The sequence below is a fragment of the Corvus hawaiiensis genome, chromosome 3, assembly GCF_020740725.1.
Source record: "Corvus hawaiiensis isolate bCorHaw1 chromosome 3, bCorHaw1.pri.cur, whole genome shotgun sequence".
Classification (NCBI taxonomy): domain Eukaryota; kingdom Metazoa; phylum Chordata; class Aves; order Passeriformes; family Corvidae; genus Corvus; species Corvus hawaiiensis.
In genome coordinates this window covers 87,338,712-87,358,346 of record NC_063215.1, presented here as the reverse complement: position 1 = coordinate 87,358,346, position 19,635 = coordinate 87,338,712, and the positions used below count along the sequence as shown (strand labels likewise).

General features: G+C 40.9%; 1 protein-coding gene across 1 annotated transcript in view; it reads right to left on the bottom strand.

Moving 5' to 3' along the window:
* Positions 1-19,635, bottom strand: part of GLP1R (glucagon like peptide 1 receptor) — an 81,791-nt gene that overhangs the window by 35,535 nt on the left and 26,621 nt on the right. Inside the window, exons 2-3 of the mRNA XM_048299038.1 lie at positions 17,775-17,871; positions 16,420-16,530 (exon numbers count right to left, since the gene is read on the bottom strand). Of these exons, the coding sequence (XP_048154995.1) occupies positions 16,420-16,530; positions 17,775-17,871 (208 nt within the window). The remainder of the gene's footprint in view (positions 1-16,419; positions 16,531-17,774; positions 17,872-19,635) is intronic.

Genomic DNA, 19,635 nt, shown 5'->3' with positions numbered 1-19,635 from the left:
ATTCCATGACAATATTAAGGCTCTCACACCTGATGGAGAGCAGCATGTAGGAAAACATCATTTTTCCTCCATCCCCCTCTCAGGATTAGTGGTCACAATTTGAAGTAAGGCATTCAAAACACCTATGCAAAAGCAGCCCTAGGAATCGGGAATCAGTAAATATTGCATATTTGGAGCCAATGAACTTGAAATCCAGGAGGTTTAAAGTCCAGAGGGTCATAGGACTAGGAAATTCAGTCTGACTGCCATTAGATGAGCTATAACCAAGTATTCTAAGATGAAGTTATTATGACGAATAATCTCAGAAAACAAAAAATTTGACTACATTCCTGAATTTAAAAAAAAAAAAAAGAAAGACCTGCTAAAGGAGAATTAATTAAAAAACAAGCAAGCAAAAAATCCCCAAACCCCAACATTATTTCGCATCTTCTGAAACTCTTTGTGAATTCCCCTCCTCTGCCAGTATTTCTTAGTGGCAAGGTCTAATTGGGATGAATGCTTAGCTTCAGTATATTTATTTTCTCTCCCAATCATCATGACACATTTTAATTTTCTTTTTATTGATAACACTTTTTAAATAATGAGGAAAACCTATTGTATGCTGAAGTCTGGCATATATTAGAGAATTGAAAGGTTTACTGTAAATGAAACATGGAATTTGCTATCAGACAGAAAAACAAGGCAATTCATTTAGATATGAAGGAAAAATAATGTAATGCTATTACACTAGACAGGAATATTCCTGCCACATCTATGAGTCACAAGCACTCAAACTGGATGGCTCTTACAGACTTCTAGGTAGTCGCATGCCAGCTGTGTCAGGTTGTCATAGCCTCACTGACTGCCAAAATAGTGGTGATCAGTGCAGGACTCAGAGGCAACTGAAGACCAGCTGGGCTATCTGTACCCAGGAAGAGCCTTAAAATGTAAAAGAATAATCAAACAAGTTCCAAATAGATGAAACTGCACATCACAATGTGAGAGCATAAACACCTGGTTCTGTGGAATAACTTATTAACCAAAATGCTTAAGAGGTAGAAAATGTTAAAAAAAAGAAAACTTCCACTTTGAGGCACCATTGAGATTCTGGTTGAAACACGAAACAATGCTCATGAAAGAGCTGAGAGATTACAGAAAGCAGGACATGAAAATAACACAGGGGTTGATGCACTGCAGGCAGCTGGTTACTCTCAGAAATGTGGAAACAAGTCTCACTGTTGTGGAAGTGGATTGCTTTCAGTAATGTGTCAGACTCCCCATTACCCAACACAGCATCAACTCTGTGGAGCTGCAAAGGGCTCAGAAATGGATGAACACCACACACATGAGACCCTTCATGCCCTGCAGCTGGGCCCATCCAGCAGCAGCACCATGCAGGACCCAGGGGTGCAGATACCTTTGAGCGCTGTGTGATCCGTCACAGAAGCTGCCCAGAGGAGATGCCAAGAGCCACAGTGCCAAGAGCCCAGACTTCACACAGCATGACCACGGAAAGGTGTGCCTTTGAAACAGAACCCTCCCAAACTGCATCAACCTGCAGTCATTCCTACTTTCTCCATCTCCTCGAAGCAGCAGGCAAACAGCCTCCATCCACTCATCCTCTGGGCAACAGGCTCGGTCACAGGCAGCCACCTGCTGCTGCCCAAATACAGCCAAGGCTGTTAATGACTGATAGCTCAGGAGAGGTATCACCTGAACTCCATGCTCTTCCCCAGTCTTGCCTCACTAAAAGGGACGGAACACAGCTTCTACACCAGAAACTCTGCTCTGGTGTTTCTCCCAAATAACCCATAAAGCCCTGGAGACTTTAGATCATCTTTTCATTTACTAAATTCTCATCTGTGCTTGCTGAAAGCAGTTCCAACAAAGTTCAAGGAATCCACTAGCTTTTAATCAGGAATGTTTTGACTCAAGAATTGCAAGTGTCTCACCATTCTTACTGTTCAGAGTAAAGCATGTGGTTTGCATTAAAGCTACCTAAAAATATGTTAAAACAATTTTTTCACATGTACATTTTATGACTCCCTCTCTGCACAGCTGGTCATGGCTTAAGATGGCAGAGGTTTTCAACCTTCTAAAACAGATAAAGGGATAGTATACGTACACATTCTGTCTTTGCTGAGGGCCTGGTCCAAAGCTCACCGTGAACCTCATTTCCTTCAACTTTCATGTGATGCCATTGCTGAAAAGAAATTCAGTTACTAATAGACACTGATGCAAACTAACTGTGACATGCTCGGAGGTGGCCTGTATGCCATGACAGAAAGAAGGCACCCACACAGCCTCCCCTGCAACTGCTGAGCAATTTCAGCTTCTTGCTTGCAGGTGGTTTACTCAGAGGCAATTCACATTTGTCCATGCCTGAATTCTGCAAAGTGACTCAGGCCCTCTTACCTTTAATGCAGTCAAAAACACCAAGCATACAATGATCAGCTTCAGTTCTAATGGACCAGAATGACGAAGAGTATTTTTTTGAAGGTTCGAGGTTGTTGTTGCCTCCTTGCTATCCTGCAGTACCTTTTTCCTGTCCTGTTACATTTTCTGTTACCATATAGTCAATGCTTCAGATCATTCCACTATGTTCTAGAACTGGCTATCATCCTCTGCAAATAAACAAACAAATCCACACCCAGTGCACAGGGAATCTGATTTTATTTGCTTTTTAAGTTAAGTGCAAAAAGTTGCAAAACAGCAGCTCAATCGCACAAGTTTATTTGAACAGTGTCAATCACACCTCATTAGAATTAAATGTTAAAACATGGACTGATGCCCAAAACTCAGTCTCTGTAAGCTGACAAAAGGTAGAGAGTCAGCACTGAAGCTAGTAACATCTATCCAGTGAACCTGTAAATCAAATCAAATTCCAGAAGAAGCTGAATACTTTTATGTAGGGAGAGCATGGGCAAAAAGCTCACAAACTCTTCCTTATTAGCCCCACTTTTACTAGAAATAAAAGCAAATTGAATGACTTCTCTGTTTGAAACAGGCAACCTCATCTGCATTTTACAACATCAGGGTGTCCAGGTCAGTGTGACATTACTCACCCAACTGTCCCTGAGGATAAACTGGAACATTATTCATTGTAAAAATAAATTACAGCATTTCCTAGCCAATCAATTCTATTCAGGCAGAGAGATGAGACAATGAGAAGAACAAGAGACTGCAGTTTTGTCTGTCTGCCCTGTGTCACACATTACAGACCTCTCCTCTGTTAACATCCGTTCTCTACTTCCAGCAGGGGGATTGTTTTGGAAAAGGTAACAATCTTCTCCATAAAGCAGCGACTCTGCAGTATGAGAGCATCACAGCAGCCCGGCTTGTTCCTGAAATGAGCAACCTGGCCTTTGATGGGGATAACAATTTATCAGAAATTAGGAGGTTGCACCCTCATCAGCAGCTCTGTTCTGTCACTTGCTGTGACTCGGGCAATGCTCTCCTGAAAGGAATCACTCTTGGCTGTAAAAGCTGCTGCTAAGTCTCACTCAGCCCCAACCCTGGTGCTGCTTATTGCAAAGGCATCCTAAACCCAGGACTCATTCCTTGGAGCATGCAGCTAAAAACATGACACGAGGGAACAGCCTGATTCTGAAGCCTGCAGGGAGCTGGAAGAGCCCCAGCCTGCACCACTGTCCAAGAATCACATTTATCAAGGTGCTCCTTTGTGCTGGGCTTACCACCACATCATCTGAAATTATATTACCTCAACAGGCAGTTTAACTACAGGTACCTTATTCAGTATTCTCTCCCACCATTCCTCTTCCCTCATAATGTATTAGTTATCTCAACTCCTCTGCTTTTGTAATAACAAAAAAACAAAACAAAACAAAAGCCTGTGCTTGCCTAGCTGGATCTTCCCTTGTACCATGTAAAGGTAGCTGTTAGGTGGGTGCAAACTCATGTCTGTCTCTTGGTAGGAGTGTGAATGCATTTACTTTTCTTTTTCCTCTTGTCACTCTTCTTCCTTGCAGTGTTTTGGGTTTTTTTTAATTGGAAAAGGCTGGGCAAATTCTTGGCTTTTTCAAGCTAGGAGCTAGTGATAGGGAACATTCACAATAGGGATGTTTGAGTCTGTTTCCCCACCTCTCACCCAAACAATATACACTACTGAAAATTATTCTCTTCCTGCAGCAAGAACATGAAGTGACCACTTGGCATGACCTTATGCAGACCTAACAGATACCTTCACATGGTGCAAGGGAAGATCCAGCTAAACACAGGCCATGCCACAGCCTGCACAGCCCCCCACCTGTCCCAGAAATCCTCAGTGCCTGCATCCTCTGCTGTGCTACCAAAAGCACAAAGTCACAGACACTGCAGATGGAGATGATGCTGTGTGGCATCACCCAAGGGATGTTGCCTGCATATATATAAATTCTTACTTAAAAACATTCCTTTTGAAATTACATTAACACAACAACACTGAAGATTCAAGAATTAGGAAGTGTTAAGCTAAAGCTACTTACATGAGTTTGAGTTCCACCCAGTAACATTGTTTCTACGTACACAGCCATACTTTTTTTTTCCCCAACAGAATCCATGGTTTTATTCAGGACACAGAATAGAGTGAGATAATTTAATGTGAAATTATTCATGCCAAGCCATTTTAAGCAGACTGAATAAAGTCTATATCAAATACAGCATCTTCTTATTTGTGTGGTCCATTCAAAGACCACCAACAATTCAGCTCCCCAATGAACACTAAAGGCTATTATCTCATATGCATAAAGAGATGATCCAAAAAATAAGGACCATATTTTAGTAACATAATAAAGTCACATTTATACAAAAAGAAAATTATGCAGCCACAAAATTTGTTCTGAATGGGCATATTCAGTTCTCCTAGTGCAGAGATCATCCTTGCCAGCTCTGCAATATCTTGCCTCACTCAACACAAACTTCCTCAGTTAATGAGGCAATGATCCTGCAGAGAAGAGTCCCCTTTACTACACCTCACATGCAAATCCATTCTCATAGCAAAGGAATAAGGTCTGTGGAAAAAAAAATAATCTCAGAATATAGCTTCATAATTAAAAATTGCTTGCATAATGGTGGCCAATAAAGGTTATGCAAGCAAAGAAGACCGTGCCAAATCACAAAGTATTCCTTAAGTCACAAACTTATACACCACTGGGTATGAGTTAGTATCTCAAAAATTAAAAGAGCTTTCTGAAAAACAATATTGTTTTTAACAGAGCATTACCCTAAAAGGAGCTATACCCTCCAAGCCTTTAATTTGAGGAACTTGTATTAAGAAAAGGCTGCATTAACTACACTAGACCACACTGACACCTAACATAACTTTTTGAAATGAACTTAAAAAAAAATCATAAAAGTGCACGCATGCATGTGTGCATCAGGTTTAATAAAGAGTGTTTATGAACTATATAAAATATGTGAACTAATGCAATAAAAGAAGGCAGCTTATAAAAAACAAGTATTTATGATAATGGCACAGCTTTGTCAACATTTGGTAAGATACCAAAAACACCATTAAAAGTTTTGCTCAGAATAAAGAGAAGTGGGTTGGAATAAATTTATTGCAACAACAAACGTGATCGGAAGTTTAATGCAAAATAAACTTCTAAAAATGGTGCTAAGAAAGAGGTTTTGTGGTTTTAAGTTATTGGATCAGTTAATGTAATTAATAGAAGCCATTCTATTAGAGGATATTAAAATGATGCAAAAAAAATATGCAGTAAAAAGTTCTCTTAGAAGTCTGCAAACTAAGGTCTTCCCAGGGTAGACGAAGGGATCTATTTTACTATGTCTATATTCCAAGGCCTTAAAAAATCAAAAAACAACCCCAAAAACAAGCTAAAAGGAAAGGAAAAATACTAGACAAATCACTAGCATAATGCTTGCTGAGCTAAAGCAAGGGAAAAAAAAAACTTTGAGAAAAAACAACAGATAACTAGTATGTTACATATGCACAGCCAGGAGGAAGAGGGAAGTACACATGCAAATAAACACTGGTTGGTTGATGCAGTTTCTGAGCAAAACAAGAAGCTCCAGAACATGGAGGCTAAAACAAATGCCAGGCACTGCAAGCAAACTGCCAATCTTTGGCAACAGGGAAATTAGTGGTATTTGGTTATCTGCGAAAACAATGGTATAAAAACCCCACTGATTAAATAATGCTAAATTTATCATCTCTTGCAAGATATTTATAAAAACAATCCAAAAAATCCTAAACAACAGGAAGCTTTCAGCACAGACACCTGCTAAACAGATCATAAAAATTAACTCAAACTATCTGACTTCATTTAGTGCTAACTATAATTCCACAAGTATTAGCCACTATCTACAGAAAGTAAAGAATGTGGATACTTGAAAGCAGAACAAATAAAATTAAGCATCTCATGCATTTCGAAGACTGAAGACACATCATTCTTCTCTCTCCTAACTGCATTGCCCTCCTTGGTTCTCCTCTTCAGGTTAATTCCTTCAACCCTTCCTGCTGCTGCAATGTTTAGTTCTATGCTGCTTCTATGCTTATACCTTCCCACTGTTGACCCCCCCTTTCCCCTTCACCCCACACTTTCCTATTTCTCTCAGCTCCTACTCAGGCTTGCTGTTTTCCAAAACCACTGTATTTAAAATGGCAACCTAACTCCAGCCTCTCAAATCTCCTTTCTTGCCAGTTTATTCCTCAGCATTCCTCATCATCACTCAAAGCTCCTCCAGCTCCAGCCAAGCAGCGAAGAGGGGCAAAATCAACAAAGAACATCTGCTCTCAGATCTGGACCTCTTGCAGCCGACAAGGCCACAAGAAGCCCTGCTCAGCCCATGCACCAAAAGCACGTCTGGCCCCAAAAGTCATGTGCTTCAGGAGAAAGGAACATCGCTCCACAGTGATATGGCCTCTGGAGAATGTAGGTACAAACAAGCACTCATAAGGAATTCATCCCCACAAGTAGCAAGAGACATATCATCAGTACCACAGGAGCCACCACCTTTTCTGTCAATAGTGACCAGAGGCCACTAAAGATGCAGTTATGTCTGGATTTACTTTCCCTTTACAAAGTCAATCTTTACACCAATCTCAATGACTCTTACCCTCCAACCCAAAGCTGATCGGAAAATCGGGCTCTCTTACACCCTTAAATGGGTAATTTTCCCCAAGTTCTCGATTCCATTTTCATTTCTGCTCAATTTTCATTGCTTGAAAGGTATTTGGATGAACATAAAATTCCTTCAACTTAAACTTCTCTTTTCCTGCCAAGGAGCAATCCTTCCCTTGAATATTCACTGCCAATGGTACCTCACATTTAAAAATACTTAGAGAGGCCCACTGTCATTCATCAGCCACACCGATGCAATGTTTTCCACATTTTACCCATGCTTTCACTCTGTTTAAAGGAATTGTTCGTGCCCTGCTTCATTAAGCTCCAGGACCGTTACCAGGCAGTTTTTGCATGTGTAAGTCAGTTTTTTGTCTTCAGAAGAAATATGCCGATGAGCACTTGATCCTTTTCTTGCCTACTTCATTTCTGCTCATTCCAATTGTCAAAAAGTAAGTTAGAACCAGAAAGTCATATGAGTCTGAGCAGGCATCAACCGGCATTATTATTGTCATCAAACAAGTCACGTACCCACATTCTCTCATAAACATTGCCCAGAAAAGCTTTATTCTTATTCAAAGAAAAATTAAAGTGATGTCTGGGAATCCTAACAGCTAACATTTGGAGCATGTTTGAGGAGGATTAGACACTTTCAAAATTCATAGCAGGGACCTGGGTCTCTCAGGGAAAATCTAGTCTATGACAGAAAACTCTCGAGGGGAAAGTTACCAATAAAACATGCAAGTAGAAAAGGATAATACCGCTAAACAAATAAAAACTGTGTGCATGATTAAGAAGTGCAATCCTTGTAAAGATTAGTAGTTACAGTTGCATTTGTGAAATGGCATGAAAGGGAGGATATTCTATAATTAGACTACTTATATTCAGACACCTTTTCACTCAGTCCACATTTTTTTGCATGACTACTCTGTCAAACGAAAATATTATAAAAAATTTAAACGCAGACCTACTAACTTCAAGAGGCAAAGACTGAGTTGCCTTTACATAAAGCATTTACTTACATATATATATATATATATATATAGGTATATATGTAGATTGGTTCATATCTTCACCCAAAAATTAACTGAGGGTATTGAAGAAAAAGAAGTAACCTTTAAGATCACTGTCACACCAAAAGCGTATCTGTTATGTGAGAGGACACCCGTAAGGTGGATGTGAGAGGAGCCTTTCCCAACACCCAAGGTGAAGTGCCAGGAATTCTTGAAAAGGGGAGTAAGAAGTGAGCCATTTGGGCAAGTTGCTCTCCACCTATGCTGTTTTAAGATCAGGCATTCGTGTCTTCTCACATCTTCTGGGACTTCGGGGGAAAAAACCCCAAACAATCAGTATTTTACTAATTAGCAACATTTAAGTGAGCTGAAAGCTAATAACCTGTTTTCAACAAGGCATTTAATTATGTAGCACACACAAGCACTATTGTTTATTCAGACCCTTAATTAGCTCAGTTTACTCCTTGTCCACAACAATGAAAAACTGCAAGTTCTTAGGTGTAAGTAACCTGAAGAAAGGTTTGAGGTCCCTCTGTTTACGAGTGCACTGGTACAGAAAACAAATAAAAGCAAGTAGATAATCACTTCAGTTATGCCAATGTGTAATGAGAGCATAGATGAAGTCTAAGATAATTGTTGAGTTCAAACATATCTAGGTACCTCCTAGACTAGCATGGGCAAGGCACAGAGGCAGTCCAGCTCTTCTGGCAGCTGGGTCTAATGGTGTTCATTTCTCACTGAAAGGCACTACTCATGGCCAGATCAGCTGAAGAAAACTTCTCAAGCACACACAGAATGAGGCTCAGCTATGTCTTTTCTGAGGTGTGCCTTGACATCCTTGACAGTGCATTTCAAGGAATTACTTTAAACAAAAACATGATACAGTTATAACTAAAAAATTTCTGGAAAACATGCAGTCCTGCCAACTGCTCTAACTCCCACAGACACAGCAAGCCGATATCCTACAGCAAGCTTGTCCAGCATTAATACTATGCCAAGCAGTGCAAAAACCTTAACTCTTCCTAGAAGGTCTCAGGTGACCAGATCTATACTGGACATATGAACATCATGCTCCCATCACACATATGTGCATTTCAGTGTCGGGCCATATGCAAAGTTTCCTGTTCTATAACACACCTGATGTATTTCGGTTGCAGCAGGAGAGGAAGCAGAGCAGAGAGCTTTTCACTGTCCCTACAGAAAGCCACATCTCAGCCCAGCTGGAAGGTCATAAACCCCTGCGCTATTATATGCACCTCAATCTGAAGTTAACCAGCAGCTCATTTAAACAGATGTTCCTTTTGTTTAAGCAAAATTGATAAAACTGAGAATGGCATTGCCACATGGCCCAAAATAAATGCATGTTAATATCTATCCGTTAATGATTTTAAAAATTATTTCGGCCAACAGTCCCTATATCTACCCTTGAGATGAGCAACATATGTTTGAGAGTTCTCTGGTACACTACCAGATGGAGACTGACAAACAGAGGCAGAGGTGAACTTGAGAGACTAAGATTTTTTTTTATTATTACTTTAAGCAAACTGAAATTGCCAATTAGCTTGAGACAGCTTTTGGTGCAAGGAAGTATAAATTCTGAATTGCTTACAGGTTAGCAAATGCAAAGAAACATATTTTGCACTGAGAAAGGTCACACCCCTTTTCAGCATTATGGAGAGCTTTCTGGAAGCTTGGTTTTATTAAAGCAAAGAAGGGAAGAAATTTAATAAGTGTCTAATAATCTTCAGAGTATCCAATATTTGAAGTGAAATTTATTCTTGCACGGAAAAAGACAAGCAGGTACTTTAACTATACACTCACGTAGCCATCTGCTGCCTCAGTTTTAAAAGGCTACCTCAAACTGCGAAGCTGGATGATTAAACAAAAAGTGAGAGAGATTAAATCAGACAAGGTTTAACTTGGTCCCTTGAACCAAATGTTCCTGCCGTGCATATAACTTCAAAAACTGTCTGAAGGAAAACTCTCAAAGAAATGCCTGCTTCCTCAGCCCTAGGGTTTTCCACAGAGCCCTCTAGAAAGCAACATAGTTTCTTTTGGTCTGCTTTGCACAAGCAACATTAGACCTTCACTGCCACAGCACTGCTATCCACAGGAGGTTTCACAAACAAAAACACCTTTTTTTCTCCTGTTTCTGTTTTTTGCTGGTACTATAGCACTCTGTCCCCAAGCTCCCTTCCGCTCTGAGTGTGAACAGTGCGCAAACACAGGCAACTCAGGGAAAGGGAAGAGGACCAGGACACTGGATTTAATCCTGCAGCACAGCAGCTGCATGAACAACAGCCCTGAATGACCACGTTTGATAGTAAGGGGCTGAGGGGGGTACTAAACCACATTTAAGAGAAGATTAGCTGCAGAAGCTTTTCCAATGGTCCAGCTACCTCAGCAGCAATGACACAAAATCCTGCTGAGGCAGAAGTGTACATATAATTCTCACCTGGGTCACGGTATGGCAGGCCACAGACCCAAAGCACTCGTGGCAGGCAACAGCTTGACAAACACAACCAGGTTCTGTTTCCTTTCTCAGCCCTTCTCCTTGGTGGGCACAACAATCACAGACAGACTTAGCTTGGGAACAGATGGATTCATTTCAACACTTTTGGTTCTCCTGCTTGTGTAGCAGGGAATAAAATCTGCAATATTTCTGTACATGATACCCTTACTATTGTGTAAGTATAATTACAGCTTTTGGGAAAAGAAAGGCACCACACAAGAAGGAAGGTATTAGTTCATGATTTAAACAGCAGCCAGGACTAACTTAGACACTAATGCTGGGTGAGGACTGTGCAGACAATTTCCATGATCTCTGCTGCACCACAATAAGGTTTGCCTGAATCTCATAACCCTAGGGAAATTGCTTTAAACAAGCATAAAATCTCATTGTCAAACTGCTAACGTCTGGTACTTGGCAGTTCCAAGATAATGCCCCACTTCCACCCCAAGCCTCGTGCAGAGCCCACACCTACCTAAAGACACATCAGGAAAAGAAGTTCCGCCACCAGAGAGAAAATGAAGAATGCTGGAAAGAGGGTCTCAAATGTAGGTTACAGCAGGGGGAAATGAGAAAGATCTGACCTGGATGTATCCTTGCAACTGAAGGTACTCTGGAGCAGCAACCCAGTCTGATTCTGCACTTCCACACCCCATGTGAAGTGAAGCTCATACAATCTCTGTGACTGGGCAAAATTATTGTGTAAAGGATTGTTGTGGTGACAGATATCTCCACAATTTAATCAGACTGACCCCATCTCTAGCAGCCAGAGGCAGCCACAAGGTTACTATCAGAGGTCATCTGGTATTACTGCTGGGTTATTCTGCCACCAGAGAGACTTTCAGGTCTCTCACGTCACAGGCTGGAAACCAGTGTTGTTTCCAGGGGTCCCCAGGCTGTACTTTGCCTGATGATCTGGGAGAACAAAGGAGCAGGTGTCACCATTGCAACACAACATCATAAAGAGAGGATAATACAGATAATAAAGTGAATTACAGGAGACAAGTGATTCAACCAAAAGTGAATGACAATGGAAGTTATTAGGTAAAGAAGAAAACTATTTCAAACTAGGAGAAAGGTAGATTTAGAGAGCATAGGGAACTACAAAGCACTGAGGCCTCATGGACAACATCAATTAAGGCATACAAGACATTTGGCCCTTTACCTGGCACAAGAAACATTACAATTTAATGAGACCTTGGTAGTGCAGAAGTCCTCCAAAGGCTCATGTATGGTTGTACTGGAAGGTTTCATGGTAGTACAGACAAATCATCAGGTCTTATGCCTCCCTCCAGGACTGAAAATAATCCAAGGCACTCCTGGGGTACAGCTTCTGGCTTAGTTTCCTCCAAAGAAACAGACACCAAAGCTGCTCAAACGAAATCAGTCACGGCAAGCAGCACAATCAGGGATTGCTTCAAAATTCACTACCATGCCATAGCAAGATACCAACACAGATACTGGCATCAAACTAATTCAGGTGTCAGACCCCTCAAAATTAGAGACAGGTCCTAAGCTGAAACAAAAGCATTCAAATATTTCAGATTTTGAATGGAGATCTGAGCAACAGCTACATCTGTGTTGATGCAAGTCTGCAGCCAGCCTTGGTGCAGCCCAGTGCATACAGGAGCAACTGATGTGGCAACTGCTCACATAACTCTTGTCTGAAACTGGTACCTCTGGAAGGTTTTTTAATTAAAAAGGATTTAGTGCTATTAAACAATAAAATATCAGAACCCCAGAGGAGGCATAATTGCAAGATGAATTGCGCAGCTCCACAGTTTCCAAATCCACATGGTGTTACTGGCAGCTGGCCTTCAATTAGAAGAAGGTAACAAGAAAAAGCACACAGCCAGTGACAGTGAGGCAAGGTGCCCGTTGTCCCTTAAAGGAGCCCCTACTGCTCCCCTCAGAGCTTCTGCACTGGCTGGGCTTGGAGACAGCTATGGCCCTAGAACTTACCATAACTTCTCTGACTACAATGTGGAAAGCAAGGTGTGCAAAGCTCACCTGGTGTAACTTCAATGCTATCATAACCTGAGTGGTCTTCGCATACAGGAGCAAAAGCTTCAACTCCGTCAGCCAGAAGTATATAAAATTTGCCTTCAACAAGCTCTGGCTGTGGTCCAGGATCTGTACTGGCAACTTTGCAGAACAAATCTATTTAACAATAACCTCCCTCCTGCTACTTCAGCATCTCCCCACAAAGACCTGCCCACAGTGGGAGCTGCATAAGAACAAATAAAAGCCAAACAGAGGTAGAGTGAAATAGCTCATACAGATCTGAAAAACTTCTATAGTTTGTTCTTTCAAAGATGTATAAGCAGGCCAAAAAAGCTTTGCTTTGGTTTGGGTTTTTTGGCGGGGGCGGGGTAAGGAAGCAAGGCATGCAAAAGTAAAGCATGTGCTTGTTTTGATAGTCCAGATATTTCACTTAGTATTTTCAAAGCATTTCAAAATAACACTTGAAAACCAAGAAATCTACATAAAGAGAAAATTTCCCTACAGAGCCCTGAACAGAATACTTTGTTTGACCAAAATTAGATTCCCTTCCACGTTCCATTTGCCCCAATGATCCTGTTTCTTGCTGTCAAGAAGCAAGAAAGAGCTCCCTCACTACATGCACAAAGCTATTTTATATGGCACCAAAGGGACACAGATGACTTTATGAACTCCTGCCATGTAGTTACAGCCCAGCAGTGTCTGGGCTCCTCATTTGCTAGGATACCAACCCCTGCACTGTGCTGTGGATGCATTTGCCACCTATTTCTCATTCACTGACAATGATTTAACCTGCACTGAAGCAGAGGATACTCTAAACTTCAGCTGCTTTGGCTTTAAGTGGGATACCGATTACTCAGATACCCATAATAATCTTATTTCATAATTTTCTGTTAAGAAAATAATATAATGACCAGCATACTTGAAGCAGATGAATACTAACACAGCTGCAATCACATCAATCAGGAAACTGATCTACATGAAAGAAGAAGAAAAAAAAAAAAAAGACAGACTCAAAGGAATGAGGAGAAGCCGCCACATTTCAGTTGGGTGAAATTCCCAATCTAGTTTGCTGCGTAACTACAGATGAAAAAAAGACTGCAGTGCAGTGCCACTGAAGAAAGATAAGATAACCCAACCTTCAGGGCACATCTCAAAAGAGCACTCAAAAATGAATACAACTATTTCAGTGCAACCTATAATAAAAGAATTCCTGTGACAATTCAGGTTTAATTTACTTGCCTGTCACAAAAAAAGTCTGTAGCAGTACAGGCATACATGGTTTCCAGCATAAAATCTTGGTCTAATGTTGTGATCTTTCTTCTATTCAATTACCATGAACATATTCCCAGCCCTCCAAGTCCAAGTACTTGCAGACAGTATGCCAATACAGACTCTTGCAGGGATGCTGACACACCTGCTAGGTAACACAACAAAAAGAAGTCTCAGCGTCAGCATTTCTAAAGAGATCTGACATGAGTGGGACAGTATTGATTGTCTCTGCTGTACTTTATAGGCTACCTTTGCAAGCAGCATTTTCAAAAAGGGATGAAGATGATGTTGCAACCACAAGGGATGTGATCCTGTAAGAAAAAAAATCTTGCAAATGCACCTATTCCTTAGCATCAAAGACCGGTAGGCCCATGCTCTGTGGATTTGTCTTGTGAAAGGTTGCTCTTGAGTCTCTGTACGCACACGAGTCTGAATAGGCATACAGCACTGAACACCAGATTAACTCTCAAGTTTCTCAATGAACAGATTCCTATCTCCCTGCAGTTGCTCGTGTACCCTGAGATAAATGAGCAATCCAAAGACCCAGAGAAAGCACTATTGCTGAACCGTGCCCACAATGCAGACAGGGATTCAGAAGCTGCCACACTGAACGAGTAAGAAGGAAGTCACACCTCAGTGAGCAGCTCTGTGGCATCACGCAGGGACAAGAACTGACTGACATCATGTGCAGTTAGACTAGTGGCACAGCACATACCTGCTGAGCATGTAGAAAGTTCTTCATACCACTTTCAGCCTGCCACTCTGCTAGGCAACCTGCTGGGCCACATCTGCTGCTGAGATATGCAGAAGGGCAGGCTCAAGACTGACAGCCACTAGGACAAGAGTGGTACACAAACAGTAAAAGCTATTAAAGCATAGTTTGCAAAACCTGTAATTCCCCAAGGAAAGCTCCAGCTTTCCAAACATTTACCACGCAAATTCTCCTCCCCATCTCATACTCTGACTGACAGCAACAGAAATTTTTAATACCTGACAATAATTGGTTATCAAAATTTATCATCCTATAAAAAATTAACAGAAACAGAGAATCACAAAACAGTCAACATTGGAATGAGACTCTGGATATTTCCTAACACAGCGAGGAACTAGGGCAAGTTGTTCATGTCTAGTCAGGCTGTGACCATCTTCTTCAAGGACAGAAACTCCAAAACCTCTCTGGGTCACCTGTCCTAGGTATTTGACCAACCTCACAGTAAAATAATTATGTTTAAAGGAAATTTTATGTATTTCAATATGTGAACATACACATTGATAAGATTTCCCCTGAGGCCTTCTTTTCTCCAGGCTGAAGAACACCAGCTTTCTCAGTCTCACCTCATAAGAGAAAGACTCTCATTCCTCAATAAATTTCAAGGTCATTTGCTGGACTTGTTCAAGTAAGTCCATGTCTCTCTCATACTGGGGAGCCCAGAACTGGACAAAGCACTCCAAATGTGTCACACCCCCTAGAGTAGGGGGGAAGGATCATCCTTTTGAGCTGCCAATGATGCTTTTCCTAATACAACCCAGGAAGCCATCGGTGTCCTTTGCCTCAAGGGCCTCAGGCAGGGCTTGGCGTGAGTGCTTTGATGCTGGACAAGTGCTGTTGTGAAGAAAGTCACCTCCAACCCAGTCAGACTAAGTTTCATCTCCACCCCTTATTTCATGCTATGTGTATTATGCCCAGGTCCTACATTATGCAATACATTTAAGTAATCTTTGACTGTCCCATCCCTTTTCTTTGTCATTCCTGATATCCCCTCATACCAACACTTACAACATGTTCTCCATACTTACACCATACACTTAGCACCCATCAATCAGAATTATATATTATCATTAACTAATATCCTCTGCCCTTTTACAGAGGCCAAAGCCAATTCTCCACACCACTGTAGCTGGCTAATAAACTTTCATTTAGACCTCAAAGCATAGAAAGGTCTTCACAAAGAACAAGTTGTACAAGTCACTGGTTTGAAAGACAGAATGCTAGACAAAGTGATCTAATACACCTTGCCTTCAAGTGTACATGCACTTAAGGGTGTAAAATCTAAAGGTGACATTCAGTCCTTCATAGAAGAAGTCTTTACAACCAATGACAATGCCTTCATCTCACAGCATTCTGAGAAATAAATTTATCCCAGGAAGCAGCACAAAACACTTTCATTTTAGACTTTTTTGTCTGTATCTTCTACAGGATGACGTACCAGTTACCTTTGTTACTTTTATCTCAGCTTTCCAACTAAGCCATTATCACTGTTAGATAGCCTTCAGCAAGCACACAGAGCTAAGTTATTAATAGTCACCACTATCCAAGCAGCAAAACCAGATGAGAGCAAAAACCATCCAAACTAAACGCAACCTGTAAGAAGTCTGTTCTCTCATTTTCATCTTCTCCTGCTAAACAGAGATAAAGAATGTATCATACTAATATCCATCCCTACTTTTATGTTACACAGCACCGACTGCACTCACAGCCATTTAAGCCAATCTTGTCCTTGCTAAGATCGTGCAAGGAAAATAGGATTGGTTTAAAGCTGTGCCTATAAGGAAAGACTCTTACCTGCATTAGCCCAAGGAAGATACCAGGGGCAGCTGACATTCACATAGGTACCAGGCAGTCCGTCTGGCCAGCAGGCATAATCATCAAACGTTCTGTTGCAGAACTTGCCTTCTGCAGAGAGAGGGAAGGGAGGGTCATGCCACTGCCTCGTACTAATACAGCAAGAAGGAAAAGACTGAAGAGCAGAATGTAAGAGGAAATACAGACACAAGCATTTAAGCTCTGATGTGGAATTATATGACATTTATTTATCCAAAAGAGATAATCTTCACACAGGAAACTGTTGTTTCAGGGAGGAAGTAAGGAACAGATTAGGGTCTTGCACTGAATTGACAAGAAAGTAATGGATTGGTATTAATTTACCTATCTTTTCTTTTTTACACCCTTACTTGTCCCAGTTTAATTTAAAATCATTTTTGCTATGAACACTAAAGATAGTAATTCTTCAGAATGGTTCAAAGTCATGCAGTTGGGAAGTCTACTATAATATATAGGTCCACCAATGAAATACCCACACACAACCATAACTTTGCATTACAGCTTAATCAACATGAGAATACTTCAACTTTAGTTTCATTAAACTGTCATTCTTAGAGGGCAGCACTCAACTGCTCAACAGAATAATGCAGCAGAGGGAGATGAATGTGTCCGTGCCACTGTCATCAGCTACTGCTCTCACTCTGACATAATAATGTAGTTAAGACAAGGAATATTCATAGTTTTGAAATAATTCTTCACAGGCACAACCTTAGACCCATCTTCAGTGTGTCACAAAAGCACTGAAGCAGAGGACAGGCTGTATGGTATCCAATTGTGAGCATCACTGACAAATCACCACTTGTCCTCTGAACACCATGATGCTGGCACATCACAGATGCTCTCAGCACATTACAGCAGCTCAAATGCTAAGACAAGCTACATTCTCTTTCTCCTTAAGTCGCATGCTTTTTTTCCAAAGCCATTTCAGCATTTTACAATGCTGAATATAATTTATACCAACTTTACAACCCACAAACTCCTAGTTCAATGTGAACAGCATGGTCCCAGATTTCCTAACACCTTGACCCCTAAACAAGTTTCAGGTCTAATACATTAGTGGCTGTTTGATATGGTACAGCTACCACTTGCCACTCTGTAACACTCTGAACCTAAGGACAAACATCTTTACAATGAAATTGCTCCATAAAATGCTTCCTCTAGCAGAAGGAAGAGTCCCACAGAGAGCAGGCAGGAGCAAATGGGATAAAGAAGCAATGGACCAGAAAGAAGTATTTTCAAGTTCATAATCACTCCCTTGCTACTGTTATCATGCATTTTAAAAATTAATACATCCTATCCCTACCAAACCAGCTTACCTGCCACAATGGGGGGTGTCTCATATAAGTATTTCTGGCACTGGAGCTGATACTCCTTCCATTTTTGCACAACCTCAGAGAGGGATCCATCTGAACTCTGAAAGAGAAATCACAAGTCTCAGACATTTCAGGGATTTAAACTGTAGCGTTTTTCATGCAGAATGAGTAGGTGAGTGTGAAAATGACTACAAAAAGCCAGAACAGCACTGCTTATCACAAAGGGTACAAGATGATGCTATGTATTTGCCTAATTTCAACCAAAAAAATCCCCTTCTACTTGCACCATGAGGAAACAAAAACCCCACAAACTATACTGTGTCCTTACTGAAACCCAAACTGAGCTAGCCTTGCTCTCTTTAACATGCCCCAGTTGTGTGATTTATTATCTCATGAAAAGACAGGGACAGCAGTAAGTCCTTTATTAGTAGAGGTTTTCTTTCCAACAGAAGTATTTCTGCTTCCCCATAAATGAAAACAAGGTAATTCACTGTATTCAGTGGATATTGCCCAAGCATTCTTCCAAAATGTGGATGAAAGCTTTTCCATTTTATTTTTTCTTTGATGCTTTTCCCTGCATCCTGCATATTTTTCCCGAAAATGCAGAAAGATGTGGAACCTCCTTTTTTCCACGTTTTGACAGGCTGCAGGTTCCACCATCAGCTACCCCAAGTAGTGAGGGGGCAGTGGAAAAGTACGTACAAACTTCATCTGAGGACAAAGGAAATTAGCCGTTATTAGAATGAGCAGCTAACTCAGGGCTGGCTGCTCACTCAACCCTAGCAGATGTCCTACCTGGCTCACAGAGATCCAGCTTTACTCGCTGCATTTGAGTAGAGACATTACTCCTTCTCCCCCCCTCTTTGTATTTATATACACCAAGTTTAAACATCCGGATTAGGGGGCTGTAAGTCATCAACAATGCAGGTAACTCAGCCTTCTTGTTCCAGAGAAAGGCTCATGGATGTCTCAGACATACAATCAACAGTATGAACCTAATGGTACAACACACTAATGCTGCTGAGTGGAAGGAAGTTCATTTAATCCCAGATATCAATCAGTTTATTTAGTGAAGCATGAGGGTAAATAATCCTTCCAGTTTTACCCTCCCAGCTTCAACTGCTAATTTTTGTTTTCCACTTGTGCTTCTAAACCTTTTTCAGATGGTTAGAATAAAACTAGAGTATGGGAAGAATTATTTTAAAATGAAGAAGTAATTTTAAAACTCTACTGCATTTCAAGAAAGTCAAACTGAACCCTGTCCACTACAACCAGTATGACTAAAATTTAGACACCAATGCAATCACCTTGGTATAAAAGAGCAGAACAGACCAGACCTCTCAAGTCCTCTTCTTTTATATTCTTCCCATTAAAAACTGTTTGAAAAGAAATAAACCAAGCACTATATGCATAATGCTTCTGCCTGGATTAGCCCACTACATTTAACTACAAATATGGTCTTGCATATGCAATGAAAAGTACAACATTTAGTAAATACCTGTGTTATGTTTCAAGAGTAAGTACCTATTACTTAACTTGTAGCTAGGGCGGCTTCACCACCGTAATTTTAGAAGAATTTAGTCAGGTCCCCCTGAAGTCAAAACAAGCACAAGCCTGTGGATCTTGGAAACTCTGACCCTGTTTGCCTGATTTAAATCACCTTATCTATGCCAATAAATGCTGCAAAGTCTGTCTATTGTAAAACAAATGGATTCTACTGAATGTATCTATGGAAAAACAAACCCATAGCATAGTGACCTATGCTCAACATACCTGAAGGGGAAAGAAAACATCACCTGAATTAGGTCTACAGGTGCGTGTAGAGAAACAGATCATCAGTAACTAAAACGCCATTTACATATCC